The sequence below is a fragment of the Anoplopoma fimbria genome, chromosome 13 (assembly GCF_027596085.1).
Source record: "Anoplopoma fimbria isolate UVic2021 breed Golden Eagle Sablefish chromosome 13, Afim_UVic_2022, whole genome shotgun sequence".
In the NCBI taxonomy this organism is placed as follows: domain Eukaryota; kingdom Metazoa; phylum Chordata; class Actinopteri; order Perciformes; family Anoplopomatidae; genus Anoplopoma; species Anoplopoma fimbria.
This window is the reverse complement of record NC_072461.1, coordinates 5,130,473-5,150,956: the sequence shown is the minus strand read 5'-3', so window position 1 is coordinate 5,150,956 and position 20,484 is coordinate 5,130,473. Positions and strand designations below refer to the sequence as shown.

Below are 20,484 nucleotides of genomic sequence, written 5' to 3'. Positions count from 1 at the left end.
CCTCATTGAAACAATTTGCATTACGATACTTTAACATTACTGCTAATGCTGTGAACTAAAACTGTGAATGCCATTCCTCTCCTTTTTCTAACAAAATGCAAAAGTGTTGAAAATGCAAAGTTTGTCATACACCCAGACTGTAACCCAGACACCCATTCATTCACTCACAGTTGGCCTTTCTGACCCCTAGTGGCCGCTAGGAGACATGGCAGTGTCCGAGGACTCACCGATACTTCACTTTCCCCTCTTCCTTTGGAGATGCAACATTTTGGGGGAAGCTCAACGCACTGAACTCATGTAAAACGTTTGATGTGTACACATGTCCAAAGAAAGCTATATGCAGATGACAATCACGTCATCATGGCCTATTGCTCCAACTTTTCTTGGCTTTTGCAGCTTTCTTTGAGTAAAGCATGAGTGTCCCTTCTCTGGCATCCTCAGTGCTCATCCTTTATCACGTCACAGTGATCTCTCGTCACAGTCTGCTCTCTGCGGATGTGAACTTCCCAACTTCCCATTTCTTTTCTTTTTTTTGCCACGCCCTCCCGAGGCGACATAAAGTCCAACAAGTGTCATCCAGCTTCCAGACCAACCCCAGCACCTCATCAGAGAGGGTCAACGCCTGTTATTCCTAAAACATTTTTTTTTAATATATATATATATCTGGTACTTTCACTTTAATAGAAGGACTCTCTGTTTTAGCAGCGGGATATTCAACATTTTCTTCTTTAATACTCTGCTTTTTCTCAGTTAATAGAAGAAGAAGGCATCACCTTTTAAAGATGCTATGCGTTTATTCCAGCTGACTTTGTGAAGCGAAGAAAGAAAAAAAGGGGGAAAGAGTGGAGAAGACACCTCCATAGGCTTTTTAAGCATTTATCTATTTATTTATTTATTTACGGTGACAGCAAAAAGGCCTAATTGGATAGAGAGCTGGTCAGTGTGAACGATGGCTGGATGCTGTGTGTCGGCGGAGGACAAAGAGAACCAGAGGATCAACGAGGAGATCGAGAAGCAGCTGCGGAGAGACAAGAAGGACTCTCGCAGGGAGCTGAAGCTGCTGCTGTTAGGTGAGCATCACTGGACCACACCTGGAGGAGGACTGGAGTTTACACCTAGGGGGTAAAACCATTGAATGCAATGATGCTTTTAAGGATAATTAAACTACCTACATTATTATCTGTTCTGTGTCTGCCCAAAAATGCCATAAAATAATCTTGCAAAGCTCTTAACAAATGATGATTGAGTGAAGACTTCACTCCTTCCTGGCCACACCTGGACATGCAGGTATCATGGCAGGTGGGACAGCACTGAGCAACCTGTCGAGCAAACTGTGCTTTTTTATGATAATAGATGTTATGATTTAGGAATAAGCAGACACTTAACAAGTGATGTCGCTTCTATATATTGTAAGATGTTTGATGGGTTGGATGTATGTAACTGTGGATCGAGGATTAAGGAGGCACAAGTTTCTAACTGTTCTCTACAGTTCCTATCTGCTCGTCCTGGTCTCCGGATGTGGTGCAGTGCGCGCCGGCTGTTCTCCAGCATTCAGGGTGTGAGCAGCCGTGGAGAATTCTCAAGCTTATTTCATTTTGTCTACTTGGACTCCTTTTTATTTCGCACCTTCCATAGAAATATTGAAAACAGTCATGCGCAGAGAGATCTGACAGTTTGGGATATTGTATTTAGGAGTTTCCTAGTGTCCAGGACTGTCTATAGAAACTAAAACGTGCGCACTCATTTCCAGTAAAATTCCATCAGAAAGCCGCGCGTTGATGACTCTTTGTTGTGGTGCTCAGGGGCGCCGAAAAGGGGGGGTAAAGGAGACGGATTCTAGGGGCCCATGATGGAGGGGGGCCCAGAGAGGCCCCTAATGATGATGAAATTATAATACAGAAAAAATAATGACACTAAGTTATTAACTAACATATAATCACACATGTTTTATTTTCCATGTCCTGGTAACAATTCCTTTATTTGTTTTGGAAGCATCAACCCCTGCAGGGCCCCCCCTTCCCCCCCTCTATTTACGTAAAATGGTTCAATTTTGCCGCTGTGTTGGGGGCCCTGTAAAGATTCTTTTCATGGGGCCCAAAATCCCTAGCGGCGCCCCTGGTGGTGCTCCATGATGGACTGGAGACATGTGGGCGTTTTATAATCAATTGTTGGGATAAACTCCAGCCTTCATCTGTGCATTAGTAGGAAAAACAGGGAGTAAAGAAAAACAAATAGTGAGGGTAAAATATGAAGGGAGTCATTTCTTCTTCCAGCTGATAGACAGTGTGAGTAAACCTTATCTGTGTTTTTCAGAGTTGTCCGGCTCAATGGCTGTGATGTTTAAACACTGTGGGGTCTTTCATAGAGATGTAAAAAAGGAGCTTCTCCCCCTCACTTCAGGTTTACAGCTTACTTCCTGGTATGAGTTCACTGACTTGCTCATGGACACTTCAGCTTGAACCTTTCAGTGCTATGATCCCCGTATTCTATGTTCACTTTTTTAGATTTGGCAACACGTGACAGACCACAGAATAGCAACATGGCATCCAAAGAGCATCCATGACTATCAGTGCTCTGGACACAGCTAGTTTTACTGCAGCCGCGTTGGAGCCCCTCAGGGACAGGAGCCACTGTCAAGGTCTCGGTCAGTGGTGTGATAGAAAGCCATAACTAGCTGCTGCGGGCGAGCCTCATGCAAAAGTCATGCAAATCCAGCCCTGAGCAGGACATAAACCATGGGTTCGCCTCCATTTCTCTCTTGGAAAGGGTTCAACCCAATTTATTTAAAATTCCCATTTAATTTGCCTTAAAATACATTTTATCAGCTCACTGAACAGTAGATTAATCAAGAATCATTGATACGTAGGCATTAACATTCAGCATTATGTGGATTATGGTACAGAGCATGCACCTAAAGTTCACTGCTGCCCAGGAAGACAAAGTTACTATAAGAGCTGCTGGGAAGTTTGTGTGTGGAAAAACCCATAGACCCAATAGACAAGTCAGTGGACTGGTAAAACGGATGAACAGAGCTCTCGCCTCCAACTAGTTCAGAATGCAGTTGCTATGAGCTTCTGACTGGTTTTAACAGACGGCATCACATGAACCCAATCCTGGCTTCTCTCCATTGGCTCCCTGTTAGATTAACAGTTTATTAGAATATTTTACTGATCACTTTTAAAGCACTTCTGAGTCTTTTTTCACTTTTGTTTGGTCTTACCGTTTGGCTGTTTTATTGTCTTCTGAGTATCCTGCTTTTACTTTGCCTATCATTGCAGTTTATGAACTTTAAAAGGTGCTATAGTGTAAATAAAGTTATTATTATTATTACATTATTAAATGTCTGATTAGCAGGAATTAGTAAATCACATCACCAATATAAAGATGACTGTGTCATCAAGGCTCAGTATTCAGTTTTACAATTGAAACCTTATTGACATTGAAAACACACAATATGCATTAAGTCGCTTTGTATCTTACCCTTAAGATTTTTTAAACATTTTCCAGGTAACTCAAATATTATAAGCAGTTAGATGACAAACGTATCAAGTAATCTGTAATCGTCTTCACCTGGGAAGTACTGGACTATTAAATGTATTTACCTGATCAGAGTGACTCAGAGCTCTCAGTGGGTTTCATTAGTTGGTCACAGTCAGGTCTCTGGAGACGACGAGTAGGAGTGAACCGGGATGAAAGATCAACACCAACACATTCTGCCTCTTCTGTCCATTCAGTGACCAGACTTTAAAATCTGTAGGACAAAGCACACATGTCAACACCGCTCTATACAGCACAGTATACAAGTAGCTATTAGTCATTTGGTTTAGTGGATTGAGATGAAAGGTTGCTCTTTGCAAAAAAAAAGAGACTAATTTCTTGCTTGCAACCTTTCTAGATTGCGCTAATATCATACAGCTGCTGTGCCCGAGAAGAAATAAAGCCTTCTGAAATAGCTGACAAACAGTTAAATTCAAAAAATCTAATTTTTATTAGTTTTTTTCCCCTTTTGCATTCAATACGGAGAACACATCAAATACGAAAAACAAGTAACTGAAATATTGTGTTGACATAGTGGCATAGAATTAAGTACAAAATAAATGGTGTGATAATCCCAAAAATACAAATACCCAAGTATGTGTGTGTGTGTGTGTGTGTGTGTGTGTGTGTGTGTGTGTGTGTGTGTGTGTGTGTGTGTGTGTGTGTGTGTGTGTGTGTGTGTGTGTGTGTGTGTGTGTGTGTGTGTGTGTAGAGACATCTGTGGTCAGCATTCATCACCCACAGGTAAACTGTAAATGACCACACTGCACCACTCTGACATACATTTCTTTTGTTTCTGTCTTCATCATGTAAAGCACCTTTGAGTACCTTTTAAAGCGCTATACAAATATGATGTATTATTATTATTATTATTATTATTATTATTATTATTATTATTATTATTATTATTATTATTATTATTATTATGTGCTCAAAGACACCAATGTAGCTAAAGTAGATACATACATGTTACAAGACACATCAAATTATCTCTATGTGTTAAATCAGTGGAGTACCCCCAGCATATCAAATGTTTATTTAATCTATACAGTACTTCATCTGTAAATCACTCAGGAATCAATTTGAAGGTGTTCTTTAGAGAGAGAACTTTGAGAGAAAAAAGCAAGATGGTCAATATTCATTCATCAGATAAAAAGTAGTGGCATGCTAACAAATGCAAAGAGCTTAGTTTAGAAATGTAAACACAACACTGGCTGATTCTTGTACACAAGTTTGTGTCTGTATGACCTTTTACAGCATAAATAGTTAATTAATACATTTTTTGTCATCAAATTGTTGAATCATCGATCATTATATTAACATACAGATGAATAAAAGAGCAGATCCTTTCTGTTTGGATTCTATTTAACATCAGCTCCAAAGGTGAGAAATAAAAAGAATAGTCTGATGTTAGAGCCACTGAAATAACAACACCAAATTCAACATTAAAGACAGACATGTCACAATAACAATAAACCTTATGACCTTACATGAATCCTACCAGAGACTTACACACCAGGATGCTTACAGGCATGAAAGAGTAAGCAGACTCTCTCTCTCTCTCTCTTTCTCTGGATAAGTAAATCACAGCAGACTTGCATGATCACGATTTGCCTCCATCTCAGTATTTACCTGCCCGTCTCGCCTGAAACCCCCCTCATCTCCAAGAAACTTGACTTGTAAACAAGGTGCATTCAAATGCAGACAATTTGTCTAAGCCTTGTTTGCTAAGATGTAAAGCCTCAAGTTATCACGATGCCATGCAAAGCAGCCAAGAAACCAGAAGACTGCTGGTAACACTCCTCACCGAGCTTTAACACACTTTGCTGACAGGCAGGGATACAGATGCAGGTGTATATCTTCACACACACACACACACACACACACACACACACACACACACACACACACACACACACACACACACACACACACACACACACACACACACACACACACACACACACACACACACGGCAACTTTCAATATTCAGGTGTGGTAACAAACACACATTTGTTAAACAAATAGATTCAGCATCATGTGGCCTGAATGAGAAAATAAGCAGCTTGAGCTGTAAGAACTGAAGAGTAACCTGTGTGTGTGTGTGTGTGTGTGTGTGTGTGTGTGTGTGTGTGTGTGTGTGTGTGTGTGTGTGTGTGTGTGTGTGTGTGTGTGTGTGTTAAACATAGACGGTTAGATGAACATGTGAGGAGGTGCGTTTAGAATTTATTGTCACTATGTAGAGAGCCGGCCTTTTATCTAGAGTGTGTGTCTGTCTGTTTGACTGTCAGAGGAAAGCCGGTATGTGTCCAAACACACGCCCCTCTATTGCACTGTGTTATATTTGAATATAAAGTACATACTTTAGTATCTAACTTCAACTTGACTCCTAGTATCAAGCTGCACAGAAACAGACAGATGGGTGTGAAAAGATGATGACTGGATTTAAGCCTCGCTGTATCCGACAGGTACTGGAGAGAGTGGAAAGAGTACCTTTATCAAACAAATGAGGATTATCCATGGAGGAGGATACACAGATGAGGACAAGAAGAGCTACGCCAAACTGGTCTACCAGAACATCTACACCTCCATGCAGTCCATGACCCGAGCCATGGAGGCGCTTAGTATTTCTTTTGCTGATCCCCAGAACCAGGTACCCTACAGACACTATAAAACTGGGTCTGCTTCTTTTACTACCAGTGAGAAATTATGTTTGGAGTCCAGGTTCATTTTACTAAATGTTGGTTTTACAGCTTTAAAGTCCCCTTTTATTTTTAAATAAGCTATATGTCTAAGCATTTGTTAAATTTAAGAATGTATAAAGTGGGACATGTGAGATGAACCATTCTTTAATTGTCTACGTGTCCATATAGAGCCATGCCAACTCAGTTCTGGAGGTGGAGGTGGATAAGGTGGAGGAGTTCGATCAAAGCCTTGCGGTGGCCATCCGGAGTCTGTGGGACGATGCAGGGATCCAGGAGTGCTACGACAGACGCAGAGAATACCAGCTGTCCGACTCCACCAAATAGTGAGCATTAAACACACCGTACAACTTGTACCTTGTTGAGATCCTACTCTCTACAGCTCTGCAAAGTAGTTACCACAGATGTGACAGACAAAATAACAAGGTGAAGCCTCAACTCCACAGAATAAGGTCTAGAAATATTCAACTGGTCAGTTGACACACTCCATGAAGTTAATATGCTTCAAGTAATATGCTTCAATTGTTTTTCGCAAGGCTTGCTTGGAATTATAATAGGCAGGGCTGTAGCTTACTTTGAAGACACTGACGTTATGTCCTTAATATTTTTCCCTTATATTTGGGGTTTTAACAACCTGCAATAAATGTATCTTCAAATCAGAAGTACACGTTTTGTTTTTTTACTATGTTGACTTCTAGAATATTCAAATCTGACCACTCGTAGCGCAACATAAATAAGTATTTCTCCACCAGATGTGTTTCCTAGCAGTGGGGAGAAGGCTTTGAGCATTTAGACCTTAATGTCGGGAGATAAAATGTATAAAAAGCCGACCCCCTGTATCTCGCTGTTAAAAAAGAAACATCAATGAGCACAGAAGGTGTCCCTCCTGATCACATAGACGAGTACCTGCTCGTAGTGGAACTCAAATTAGCATAATTAAAGGTCCTGTTTATAGTGAAGCCTCCATTGATCCAGATAAAACAAAAGCAAAAGAAAGGCAACTGTTTTTAGCTTTTGGTTTCTATTTTAAGCTATGCAAATGCAGTGAGTCCTAAAATACACTCTATTTGTACTTCTCTGCTGAAGCAAAATGCTTTTCTAATGGTTTCAACTTCCCCTTTATGTTCCACAAACCCACACTCTTAACTTCAATGACAATACTTACTTACATTAGGTTACATTATTTTACTTACGTATGATCACATAACTTTATTTTATGGTAAGATAAATCAGGTTTCTCATGTTATGTCATTTTCTACCGATTTATAGCTACAAATCTCCCAACTCTGTTATTTTCCTTTAGATTTCCTCTCATTGAACTCATTTTCACCTCCTTTTTTCAGCTATCTCACCGACCTGGATCGAATTTCTGAACCCTCTTATATACCTGACCTGCAGGACATCCTCAGAGTCCGAGTGCCGACCACAGGAATCATCGAATACCCCTTTGACATGGAGAATGTCATCTTCAGGTGAGATATAACACACCAATGTAACAGGAAATGTCTTGCATAGGAACATGAGGCATCACAGGTGATGTTGCATACCTTTTGTGTTGTTGTTGTTGTTGTCGTTGGGATTGGCCATCACTGCAGGATGGTGGATGTGGGGGGCCAGAGGTCAGAGAGGAGGAAATGGATCCACTGCTTCGAGAACGTCACCTCCATCATCTTCCTGGTGGCGCTCAGCGAGTACGACCAGGTGCTGGCTGAGTGCGACAACGAGGTGAGAATTCAGCTCAACAGCAGATCATGTTCCAGACTTTGACCCTTTAAAAAAAAAATTGTCATCGTTTGTTGTCTCTTTATCTGCTGAAATTTTCATTTCAGAACCGTATGGAGGAGAGCAAGGCTCTGTTCAAAACCATCATAACTTATCCGTGGTTCCAGCGTTCCTCTGTCATACTGTTCCTCAACAAGACCGACATCCTCAAGGAGAAGATCCTGCACTCTCATGTAGCCACCTACTTCCCTGAATTCACAGGTTAGTTAGTTAGTTTGTGCTTGCGATGTACAACTCTTTCACCAGTTTATTAGGAACAGCTTAAACTAATGTAGTCTTATACAACAGACCTGCATTTTTACAGTCGTTTCTGTTTTGCCCACAATCATTAAATAGTTATTATCAATGAGGACAGACTAAATGAACCTCTATTTATAATTCATTTAAGTTCAACTGCACCACAAACTACATCCTCCAAAATTATCATAAAGTTGAATCAACACCTCTCTAATACAGTTTCAACAAATAACCATTGTAAACTTCAACATGATTTATTGCAGCACTGTTGTATTAGATTGGTTTTACATAGCTTGTACCTAACCAACTGGCAGCTGAGTGGTATGTGGCACATGAAGTAGAAAAGGTGGCATACAAAACACTGAACATGTGTTTTGAAAGATTCACAACCCTCCAACACACCAAGATACATCATGCGCTGAGAACTGTTCTCTTGACCAGCATGCCTTTCATATTTGTCAAATTTGGTCTCTCATCACATTTGTAAATGTTTAGCTAAAAAGCTTGATTAGTTTTTTAGTTTACTCCATACATATTGAAATAATCAAACCTGAATTGCAGGACCTCAGCAGGATCCGACAGCTGCTCAAGAGTTCATCCTGAAAATGTACCAAGAACAAAACCCGGACAAAGACAAGACGATGTACCCTCACTTCACCTGCGCCACAGACACCGAAAACATCCGCTTCGTCTTCGTTGCCGTCAAAGACACCATCCTCAGACACAACCTGAAGGAGTTCAATCTGGTGTGAGGAGGAGCAGGAGGACAGACATGAGGAGAGCCAAGATAGGAGAATTACTTAAAACAAAACTTTACCTGGCTCGTTTCTTGGCTGTTTAAACAGAGAACAATTATATTCACTAAAAAGATATATGGTTTTCTTTAATACAAAGGTTTAAACATTTTTCATTTTTTGTGCCTGTAAAAATCCAGCAAAAGAGAATGCAAACATGTAACGGTCATACCCAAGCTACCGTTTTTCTTATTGTGTTTTGTGTACTGTAGTTCCCATTCCGGCCTTTTAGAAAATGTGCTGTAAGAAAATGACACTTTGCAGTAGAAGTAAGAATGTGGAATTTATTGTGAAGTAATATTGTTGACATATTGTGTGGGCTACTTATTTTATTACTATTAAAAAAAGTTAGCAGAAATAGGATCCAAGTATACAATTTCTGTGCAATAGCAGTAAAGTCCCTTTAGTCCTGAGTTTTGTGATTGAATATTGTGTAGATTTCTTTTTCTAACAGCTTTTGCCTGCAAGTGCCTTATTTACTCAGGACAGTCAGCACAGCCACCGTGTGTTTAGATGTAAATAATCCAAGTTGTGCTCTGGAGAAATTATATTTATGGTTATTTTCAATAAAGAATTATAGTTACTTAATTATGAGTGCAATTTGTGTGCTTGAGATATTCTGGGTACAAGAGATGCACTTGAAACACATATTTTATTATTTTTCTTTTTTTTTCAAACAGTGGGGGGGGGGAGTGAACACTTTGCTCATAAATGACAAACATTACTGGCAACATAAATATTAAGTCATATTAAACTGCGATGCACCTCAAACCAAAAGCAAACCTTTAAAATGTACATCAGAGTGAACAGCAGCTGTTAATCATTTGCATTAATTTCTTCGAAATATACTTTTCTCTGCATAAGTCATCAACATAGTTGGCATTGCATATGTGTAGTATAAAAACATAAAAATCACAAAATTATAATCTGTAACGCCATAATACAGACTATTGTGTTTGATGAATATATACAGATAGGATACTACATTAGATCAATAAACAGCTTGATAGTACGGTATAAAAATAGCATGCGGCTCTAAATCACACACTGAACAGTCTTCATCTAGCGTAAATGTATTTAAAGAAAGAAATGGAGAAAAAAAACAGGTTTGAAAACAGCACAATTTGAATTATGTGTGTGACAGAGCCATACTCAAAATTTTAATTAGTTTCCCTTTTTGTATAATCCAGTAAATAAACAGTGAACAACATTAAATGTGCAACAACAACTATAAGTGATTTGGCCTCAATGTTATTCAAGCTGTTTTCTAACATTTCTCTTACTAGCTGTTGCAATGTAACAGAGAAGCTTCTACATCCAAACACAACTTAAAATATGTTCAATAAAACTGAAACTAGATGAAATCAGTGACTTAATGTTTGTTTGATTGAGTATGGCAAAATAAATTCGAGGCTTTGAATTAGTTTTCATAAAAACTATGTGTGTGCAACAATGATGAGTTCAATCAAAGTGAAGACAGTAAGATGACGTTTGGTTCAGTGTATTCTGAGCTTCTGTAGTAAATTAATGGAAGTCCGCCATCCATTTCTAGCACTTTTTCTTAAGCATGCACACATACACACTCCTCGCGCAGTCTTTCATCCCAGACACACACCAACAGTCAGCGTACAGTAGTGTTTACCACGACTCACACGTGGTGGTAAACCAAAGTGGCATGCAGTAAAGAACAAAGGCACTGACACACACAGACTTTGTTTGTGTTTTCTTTTGATAAATTATTATCATTTCTGGCCTTTCTTGATGAGTCAGAATTTGGGTAAACTCTCTCTTGCATCATCCAATCTGGCAAGAACCCACTGAAAACAAATAAGAACTGAAGTTAGAACATTTACTGGGACTTCAGGTTGGACACATACAGTAACTTGGCACTGGATGACACAGGGAAAGTTTCACTTCAACAAGTGGGTTAGTTTAAATATATAGACAGTAAATGACAATCAGGCATTTCTTAAACAAATCAACAATAAATAGGAATCTATATATAAAATATATAAATAGGAGTATCTTTTTGCAGCATATTGCGAATCGTTCACTCACCTTGGCTAACTCAGCATTTCTGAAGTTTATTATCTTCCCAAACTCTTTGGCATGGAAGACAGACTTCACTCTCTCCTGAAGAACACAACACAACGTATTTAGTGCAACAATCTGCTAAATCATTGTTTAAACCCTGCTATAAATCAGTTAATAAGACTCCTCTGGGACAAATTAAGCTTAGGTTGGCAGGGTCTGCCATTGTACCTTGGCCTCGATGCGAAGCCGCCGGTTCTCTACAATCTGTGGATCCTTGGTGAACTCTTCAAACAGATACTGCCATTCGCAGGTCAGCTGGCCAAATGTGCCTTTGGTCACAAAAAATATTCCCCTGGAAAAGATACCACATCAGAAGAGTTAGGCAAAGCAACACATATGCCCTTTGAAGACTCCTGAGGGATTTATTTAAGCAGCCATTAATAAAGAGCACAGATTAATTATATACAATTTATAAAAACACAGCACGTTTTAAACCAGATAACAAACAATAATAAGGATTTACTGATTTCACATATTAATGGGTATTTGTGAACATGATAGGAAAACAAAATATAATGCTCAAACACAAAGGGAAAAAGTAGCCAAATCAGATGTTAAAACCACACTTACCTCTTGGTGATCATGAGGAAGTCCGAATCATTGACCTTGGCATGAGCAAAGTACCTGTACTTGGCAAAACGTCCATTCTCAATTTTCTGAGGAAATTAGAGAAGGAAAGTGAGTGAATATTAAAAAACAGCAAGACTAAAAAAACAACTAGCAAGGTACCAAGATGTATATGTTCCAAGACAATGTATATAGGAAAAAAACTTTTTTCAACAGCTGCATACTGTAAATAAGTTTTAGCTAGAATGGAAAGCTACAATCTGGAAAAAAAGAGTGAAAACATTGTGGGGTGGTGAGGGATGATGGGATGAAACAAAGACAAAGATAATGGCAGGCGAAAGTTTAAAGTGTGAACATTTTATTGAGAAGAAGATGGCAGTGAATGACAGAATGATAATGATAAATAAGACGGATTAAGTAATAAAGAAAGTAGACAAATCTATGATTATGAGATTTCTTTGACAGTGAATGAATGTCCAAAAACCAAGAAGAAATGTTTCCTTTGTGGCTCGTGAGAAAATGAAGAAAGAAAAGAAAAAGATAAAAAGTAGAAGTGATGGAGTTAAAATAAAATATAAAGACACTGAAAAAATTAAGAAACAACATCAAATTACTAAGCAACAAACAAATGTAAAATAAATAGAAACACTTAAATCAGAGGCATTTATTTGGTTTGCTTAAATCTTTCAAATGTGAACTATAACTCTGGCACAGACTGAAGACAAAGCACTGACGCTACACTACAGCTTTCACTTCTAGCTTCTAGCTAGTCTTCCTTATCACCCTCATCCTCTGAGTCAGTTCTTTGCCATTCACTGAAGGCCAATCTCCTCTGTGGACACGACAAGAGAGAAGAGTCAAGATCAGAGCAGAGAGAACCAAAGCGTGTTTCTACCCAGACAGCTACTGTCACATTGTCAATTAAAGACGCATCAAACCACTCAGACCAAGGTGAGAGTGTGTTTGGCCTCGTCTTACCTCTATAAAAGAATGATTCTGTTGTAAATATATATTTTATTTTTTATCTCAAGACTAATTCAATTCGCTTCTGTCCATCTGCTTTGCTGTCAAGAGTTTCCCACGCAAAGTATAAAGTAAATTCAATTAAGTTACAATCTATGTGAAGCCTATTTATCTAGCTACAACGGAAACATAAAACACAAGCATAAAATGTGACATCAAGTTTACTTGTGTCATTAGTTAATTAGTCTAATTTGGCATAAGGAGACTTCTCTGTCACTAACACCTACACACACACAAACCTAGCCTAGGTCTGAAGATGGTGATCCAGATGGGTGACAAAGTAAAGGAAAAACCTGAATGAAAGGAAGGGACAAACATGAGGGGCTACAGAACGCTTTGATGAGAATGACAATTATGTGACTCATATGCTGTATTCTTCGCAATCAGCAGATCAAAACGCCAGATGAGGGAATAAATAACCCCCCAGTGGAATTCGGACATTTGTAGGGGCATCAAAGCTGTTCTGGAGGCTCACTGTGGCCCAGCACCTTAAAGGGACACTTTAATTTGTCACCCATCTGTAAATCTTCACTCTGAACTTAACAGTGTAGCTCTGACCTGCCACATGTGATCAGAAACTTCAACCCACTGGATCCAGCATGACTGCTGCATAATGTCAGCAAAAATAAGACCCACAAATAAAATAGAACCTAAACAGTTGTCACAGTAAATATTTTCTTTGGAACCAAAGGTGTGCTGAAACTTCTCTCTGGGTTTGCTTATGCTTATTCACTTTTGATGCCAATGTGTAATTTTATCTTCTAACAACATTAAATGGTCACAGAGGTGAATTAATCAGTGAAAATTGAGGATCAAAAACACTAAAGGCCAATAAAAAAAGTTTTAAAGTATTTAAGATAAAACTAAAGGGAGGATGGTTTGAAATAAAAAAAGAAGGGTTTGCCTACATAACTTAATGTCTGTGTCCATGTGCAAATGATTTAGAGTGCATAAACGATGATGTTTTAAAGTGTATGTTACGTAAAGTGTTTTTGTTATATAAAGAGTATTAACTGACTGTTATTTGCTGAGCTCTGACTGTGGAGAGTTGATAATGCAGAGACTTTTTTGTCCTACCTGGAGCATCTGACTGCCAATGCCCTCACTCTCCTTATATGGTCGTATGACACCGTCTTCGTGGATGAAGCGAGGAGGACGCAGAGAGGCGATGTCTTGTGAAGTCTCTGCTGCCCTGAAAACGAGACGCGGGAATTTATTTAGAGAAACTGCTTCCTTGTGAACACACACAACGCACACGAGTACACGAGTACACAGAACCCAAAAACTTCTTCCATGACCCATTGACCAGCTCTAATAACGAGCTGTTTTTTTGTCTGTGCAACTACTGTACTACTCTACTTCTTACTTACTCTATGCAAGTTGTTACTTCTTTTAGTGTATAACACCCCGGTGATTCCCCCACAGATCCACATTAACTGTATGCTCTAAAACAAATATACACTGGTGCTGTGAACACATGAACACCGTGGCACATACCTCTTGATCCCTTGGAAGGTGCTGCTGGCCATGTCAATAATGCCTCCTGTAGGTCTGGCTACTGCGCCAACCAGACCTTTCCCAATACCTTTAAAAAAGCCTGCTGCACCCTCCTTCTGGGCTCCTGCAAAAATAACATATCATCAAATTAATGAAAACCGATTGAACAGAGCTTGTACGCTGTTCCACAAACATGACAGAATGCTAAATTATATTGAACCAAAATTTCGAATTTATGCCACCATTTTGGCCTTTCAATTTTCATACCAGCATGAGACAAATTATATCACTTAAATCTGTATGAGGTTCCAATTCAGCTTACCTTTAATAGGTTTGGTAACAATCCCTGTGATCCCACTGACAAAACCCTGAAAGAAGAACACAACAATAATAACATTAGACTTCCTGGTGGCAGACCCTCTTTCAGGCCAGTGGCAAACCTACATTATTATTATATCTAGTTAATCTATTAAATGAAAGAATGACAATTGCAACAGAAAGGTCATTACTTTAAATTTGTGCACTTAAAAACTTGTGTCAAAGGTACATTTTCTGCTGATTAAAACCAGTTTCAGTACGTACAGACACTAATCCCTTTCCACCCCTGGCCAGGCCCTCTCTGAGGCCACTGGGTTGTTTGTTCATAGTCTCTCGTCTCTTCTGCTGGTATTCCTCGTCCATCGTTATGGCAGCAACACCCTTTGCCATGGCACCTGTGATCCTGGAGGCTGCACCAGCTATTCCCCCTGGATGGCAAAACACGAGTCTGTAAAGTTACTTCATTCTTTAATATGTCTATTACCTCTTAAAAAATATTTAGTGGGAGAAACTGTGTTCTTCTCTGTCGCCTTATCTTCGGTTTATATGGCAAAGTAAGGCAAAATTAATTCATATAGCACATTTCATTACAGGTAAACTAGAAGTGCTGAATAATTAAAATACAAGAACAAACACTGAACACCACCCAGCCTCCAAAAAGACACCGACAAACCACACAAGCATCCCACAGACACACAATAACTAATCATAAGCCTTAAGGAAACAGACAAGTTTTCAGCCTCATTTTGAATGTAGACATTTTTGTGAGATATTTAGGTTTCACATTTGCTAGAATAACAACGTTCTGAATATGTAATCTATCTACAATAAAACCTTAACTAAAACCTAAGTTGAAGGAGCAATAACGGCTTAATGTATTTGTATACCACAGAGATATTAATCCAGGTTTCTCCTAATGGCATCAGACATCTTTTTAAAGATAGTATTTTAAGCCCTGTACTTACCGACAGCTCCTCCCACCAGAGCCTTCACCCCAAGAGCCATTCCTTCAACAAACTCCTCAGGCCCCTGGATGGCTCCCTGGAAGACCACAGATAAGAGTTAAACAGGAAGAAGACATACAGACACTGTACTGTCTGTACTGTTGGGGCTAAAAGCAGGCACACTTCTGGAAATGTTAACAAACACTTATTGTTGATATGTCTCCACATTACACATCTTTAATATTCATAGGTTTTTAATAGATGTTCACAATCTCTGGAGTCCTAAAATATATTCATACTCAAGATAGAGTATCATGTAAATGTTCACCCTAAATAATGAAAAATTTACTCATTTTTTGTTGGATTTTTTTTAATGCGACAACATTGATGCATTGTTTTAGCATTCATCAGTACTTGCATTACATTCCTACCTGATAAGGCTCATAGAAGAATGCTTCCACTCCCTCTGACAGTCCTCTAATCAGCCCAAAAGGATTTCCAAGGACATCCAGGCCCAGCACCAGCACATACATCTGCTTAATAGCCTGAAATATGCACGAATAAAAACTGGTAAGTCCACATACCTAGCCCTGAGTTGGTTTGGATTGAATTTGGCACAGTTTTTCCATACTTATTGCCTCGAGGGATACATTTAAATGACACATGAGAAACACTCGACTAGCCACTTCCGCAGTTACTGAGTAACCATGGCTTTGTCATTGTGCAGGTGTGTTACCTGCTTGGAATAATGCCTGATGACCTCCCATTGTAGCTGCTGGGTGGTACAAAACTGGAAGGTCAACTCGAAGAAGGCCAACCTGAAATAAATGACAACATCAGTGAAGTAGCACGGTTTCACACCAAAATAAGTGAATGCTACTATGTATGATTTATGTGTTGTGTATTTGAGCCTTCACATGCGTTCGTACTTGAATACAACATCCTGCACATCAGTGAGTGTGGCACCGATACTCTTCAGCAGCAGGTTGAGGGACTGGATGGGAATGAGTTCTTTATCTCGCTTCTCCTTCAGGCCGTCCTCTCCTCCCGTACTCAGAGAGAAACTCAGATGAAGCTGCGAATAAAAAACACACGACTGACCGTGGCTGTTTCTGGTGTTGAACTCAGAAATGTTCTATGTAGCTGTGTCTAGCTGTGACTAGATTTGGATGCTGTTTTATTAATGATTTTCCTTTTTTAACACTGAAAACATTTGTTTTACAATTTTCATCACTTTTGGTGTTGTTGCAGAGGTGAATAACAACATTTTGGACTCAGTTCAGAAATTTGAGGCTTAGTTTTTCTTCATCATGTCATTGATATATCATGACCTAAATACACACTGTGTAGTGTACAAACCTTGATGGGGGAGATGTGGAAGTACTCATAGAGGCTGATAGGAGAGTTGTCAGCAGCAGAGGCATGGTTTAGTTCCGTCTTTATATACTCTATGTCCTTCTCAAACAGTTCCACCTTGAGTATCAAGACAAGCACAAAAAAAAAAGCACAGAAACACGAAAGTCAGAATGGACGACTCTTCAAGTTGATAAAGATTATATCAAGTATCACAGATTCTGAACAAATCAGAGGGTGTGTTACAGTGACTGTGTTTGGATATGTGAGTATCTGACCTCCTGTTCTGAGCTCATGATGCTGGCATTTTCAGGTGTAAACAGGTCCAGGATGGCATACAGGAAGCCAAGATCCAGCTTCAAGTCCATCTCTTGAATCAACACCTTAAAGTACCTGAAAAACACAGACACTCCCATGACCATGTTGCAGCAAAACTGAGAACAATGTTAATTAATTATATGCATGAATGTGGCTAAAATTGAAAGCATTTAAAAATACAAATGGTTTTCAGGGCAAAAGGATTGTAGGGAGTATATCAGAATCAGAGTATACATTACAATCAATGTCAGATGGACAACAGAGCACAAATAAAGGACCGCCCATTACAACAAACACAGACAGTGGCGGGGTCCTGGAGGAAATTACAGTAAAGTGAGAGTCAAACACGGGACACAAAGCCAGTAAAGAATCAAAGGAAAAACAATTACTTGATGCGAGAGATATCAGAGTGTCCTGCTGTTCTGGTGACAATGCTGATATCAGTTAGAGGTTTGGGTTCTGTAAGAACAAGAAAATCGTATTACAGACTGAAACAAGGCATATGAAGAAAATGACATATGATATACAGAGTGGATTACAGACCTGCATCCATGGTGATAGATTTTGGCAGTTTTACAGGGTAAAAAACATAGGGGAAGATGGCTCCTGGCAGCTGATTCTGGATCTGTAGGAAAAAAACATGTATAACTAAAGCTACTGAATAGAAGAAAGTGAACTAAGGACTCAAGTGGCATTCATGAATCAATGCTGAGGAAGGCAATTGGGTAACATGTAATACAGACATGGATATACTGGAGCTTTGAGGAATTTGTTCATATTTGTCTTCTTTTCACCTGAATGCGGTGGATTTGGACACGGTAGGCACTCTGTCGTGGTGAGACGCTGTACTCCACCTTCAACCCAGGCAAGAAGTGCCTTCTTAGAGGAGCATCACATGGCTGAAACATCTTCATATCAATGCCATTGGGAGTAAAGAACACCTGGAGGACAATTACAAACACCACAAAATTGAATTAATAGATCTGTCACTAATGATTATTTTCCCCATTAATTAACCGCCTGCAGCTGCAACTCTTTAAAGTCAATTTATTGAGTATACACCCTACATGGGTAACGTGAAGGACATCTTTCGTGTTAAATTTTTCAAATTGTATCGCTTGTTACCGGTTCAATTCAGAATATCAAAATTTACAGTATTTAGTCTCTAACCTGGAAGTTGTTTTCCAGGTCGTGGATGACGGGGTCTTGGGGTCCAGATTCAGTGTACTCTTTGAAGCTGCTCTCCAGCATCTCAGCTTCTCTAGAACTCAGAGTTTTCCACCGGTTCTTCTTCTTCGGCTTTAATTCCCACACCACATCAGAGCTGTGACAAGAGAGGAAAAACAAGAGTGTAAAACCATTGGATGGTATATAACTGCAGGATTAAACAGGGGTGGCCTAACATCATGCAAATGCATGTGCATCTCACTGTAGTATACAGATAACTCGATTTATAGGTAAAAGGTTCCGTTTGCTTCTATGTTATTCTACAATAAGAACCGTTTAACACAGCACCCTCTTCTGATATAAGTGGATCTTCAATTTATCTGACGTTGAGGGAATGTTAACGTTTTAAATTCAAATTTTGTCACACCTGCATATTATAGAATCAAATGTCATGCTGTGTTTTTGCCATGGTACGAGCAGAAACGGCTATGGCCAGTTTCTTGCAAACTTTGGTGCTTCACTCACTCACTGGTGCTGAGCTGAGGGACGATGTGTAAGGAGACAATGCATTTTGCGTAACGATAACTGCATCTAGTTTGTATAAAATTAAGATCAACAAGCAAGCACACATTCAACAAAACACAAATAAGGTAAGATTTCAACCAGAGCTTAATTGGTCAACAATTATATTTCGTCTGTTGCTGGATGTTTTCAGACAATCTCAACTTTATATAATTGCCTTGTAATACAATTAACAAAACAAACACAACATTACTATCTATGCCACAACACATACACATTTTGATGTATTAAATTGGTGAGCCATAGTCGTAACATGAACCTGGCCAGGTTATCTGCTTTTTAATACACGTGTGTAAAGTGTACACATGTGTATGTTGCTGGTTGGCTACCTTGTGATCCCAATAAAAGAGACCTCCTGGCCACTGCTGTTGTTGACCAGAGACACACCCACGCTCTGTAGTGAGAGGATGATTTCCTGTTCGGCCAGCTGCACCTTCTCGTTCTCACAGAGCATCTTGTAGATATGCTTCTCCTCAGTGAACAGCACGACGCGCTGGAGCCCTTTGGATAAAAAACAAAACAAAATAAAAACCTAATGATTTCACAGCCTTTTATCCCTAAAGATCAGGTACAGCATAGTAATAGTAAACATATTCCTAAAGCTGGTAGAAAATATGTGATTCATTATTCAATTCATCAAGAGAAAATATGCCATTTGTTTTGTATATTTTGACAGTTCTAGCCAATGTGTTCTTAGTACATGGCAATATGCATGAACAGACAATCAACAGGCTATTGTGAGGTTAAACAAGATTGTGTAAAGCAACTTACAGAATCCATTTATGTGGTCTGGATATTTCATTTCAAGTTCCTTGTACTTTACCTTCATAAAAGGAGATCACAAATAGTTTTGCCTCATTGTTCATGTCCTGACGCAGGTCCTAAAGATAGAGACAACACACGTATACTGTTTAAACAAACATAACGTCTCATCTAACAGTTAAACTGTGCTTACATTTAATATTATGATGTGCAAAAGATAATTATTTGGCCCTAAAAGATGCAGAAAAATGGATGAACTAATCGAACTCTGAAGTGTCTGTGAGTAAACTGATAAATTGATAACTATTGTATTGTTTCTAAACCAATAAAATGATTGTGTCTCGGGCATAGCACAGTACCTCCTCAGTCTTCAGCTTCCCACTGTAAGTACCACACTTCCAACAAAGCTCTCGGGATCCAGTGGGTTCAGTCCAGGTGTAGTGCACAGCTTTCCCAGCCTCCAGCTCCTCCTGTTCAGCCTCCTTCTGAGAGCTGCACACACATGAAACTCATAATGACCCACATATACTGTATATATCAGTAACCATCCATATCAAGGCTAAAAGAAAGAATCAAGAATCAATATTCCACTGATTTGAGATGACAGAAAGCAAATAATGCAAGGACAACGCTACAGTTAAAACAGAAGACAATAGAACAGAGCCCAGCCACCAAGAATATACCGCCATGACAACCATCCAATCCAAAGTACCTGTTCGACAGAAATCACAAACAATTCCCATAAAGAGAGAGGACGGCCAAACACTGAAAAAGTCCACAACCCCGCCACTGGAGAGATAAGGTTT

The 20,484-nt window shown here is 39.2% G+C and overlaps 2 protein-coding genes across 2 annotated transcripts in view; one reads left to right on the top strand and one right to left on the bottom strand.

The window, feature by feature from the left end:
- Window positions 1-918: 918 nt before the first annotated feature.
- On the top strand, window positions 919-9,594 carry gna14a (guanine nucleotide binding protein (G protein), alpha 14a). Its single transcript, XM_054610647.1, has 7 exons — window positions 919-1,070; window positions 6,007-6,191; window positions 6,412-6,566; window positions 7,584-7,712; window positions 7,836-7,965; window positions 8,070-8,223; window positions 8,821-9,594. The coding sequence occupies exons 1-7, from the start codon at window positions 950-952 to the stop codon at window positions 9,009-9,011; spliced, it is 1,065 nt and encodes a 354-aa protein (XP_054466622.1). The 5' UTR covers window positions 919-949; the 3' UTR covers window positions 9,012-9,594.
- Window positions 9,595-9,693: 99 nt separating this feature from the next.
- Window positions 9,694-20,484, bottom strand: part of vps13a (vacuolar protein sorting 13 homolog A) — a 36,393-nt gene continuing 25,602 nt past the window's right edge. Inside the window, 21 exon segments of the mRNA XM_054610646.1 lie at window positions 9,694-10,870; window positions 11,112-11,186; window positions 11,316-11,439; window positions 11,718-11,803; window positions 13,815-13,929; window positions 14,235-14,358; window positions 14,557-14,602; window positions 14,817-14,980; window positions 15,518-15,593; window positions 15,928-16,041; window positions 16,233-16,314; window positions 16,426-16,571; window positions 16,856-16,969; window positions 17,128-17,242; window positions 17,557-17,626; window positions 17,711-17,792; window positions 17,962-18,108; window positions 18,338-18,491; window positions 19,246-19,417; window positions 19,740-19,797; window positions 20,038-20,170. Coding sequence (XP_054466621.1) covers window positions 10,820-10,870; window positions 11,112-11,186; window positions 11,316-11,439; window positions 11,718-11,803; window positions 13,815-13,929; window positions 14,235-14,358; window positions 14,557-14,602; window positions 14,817-14,980; window positions 15,518-15,593; window positions 15,928-16,041; window positions 16,233-16,314; window positions 16,426-16,571; window positions 16,856-16,969; window positions 17,128-17,242; window positions 17,557-17,626; window positions 17,711-17,792; window positions 17,962-18,108; window positions 18,338-18,491; window positions 19,246-19,417; window positions 19,740-19,797; window positions 20,038-20,170 — 2,248 coding nt within the window. The 3' untranslated portion in view covers window positions 9,694-10,819.

What these genes read in the sequence shown, in the direction of transcription:
- gna14a (XM_054610647.1), top strand. Translation starts at nt 950, where the DNA reads ATGGCTGGATGCTGTGTGTCGGCGGAGGACAAAGAGAACCAGAGGATC. An exon ending in GCTGAAGCTGCTGCTGTTAG is followed by an intron (nt 1,071 to 6,006) that starts GTGAGCATCACT and finishes TGTATCCGACAG; the next exon opens with GTACTGGAGAGAGTGGAAAG. An exon ending in TGGCTGAGTGCGACAACGAG is followed by an intron (nt 7,966 to 8,069) that starts GTGAGAATTCAG and finishes TTTTCATTTCAG; the next exon opens with AACCGTATGGAGGAGAGCAA.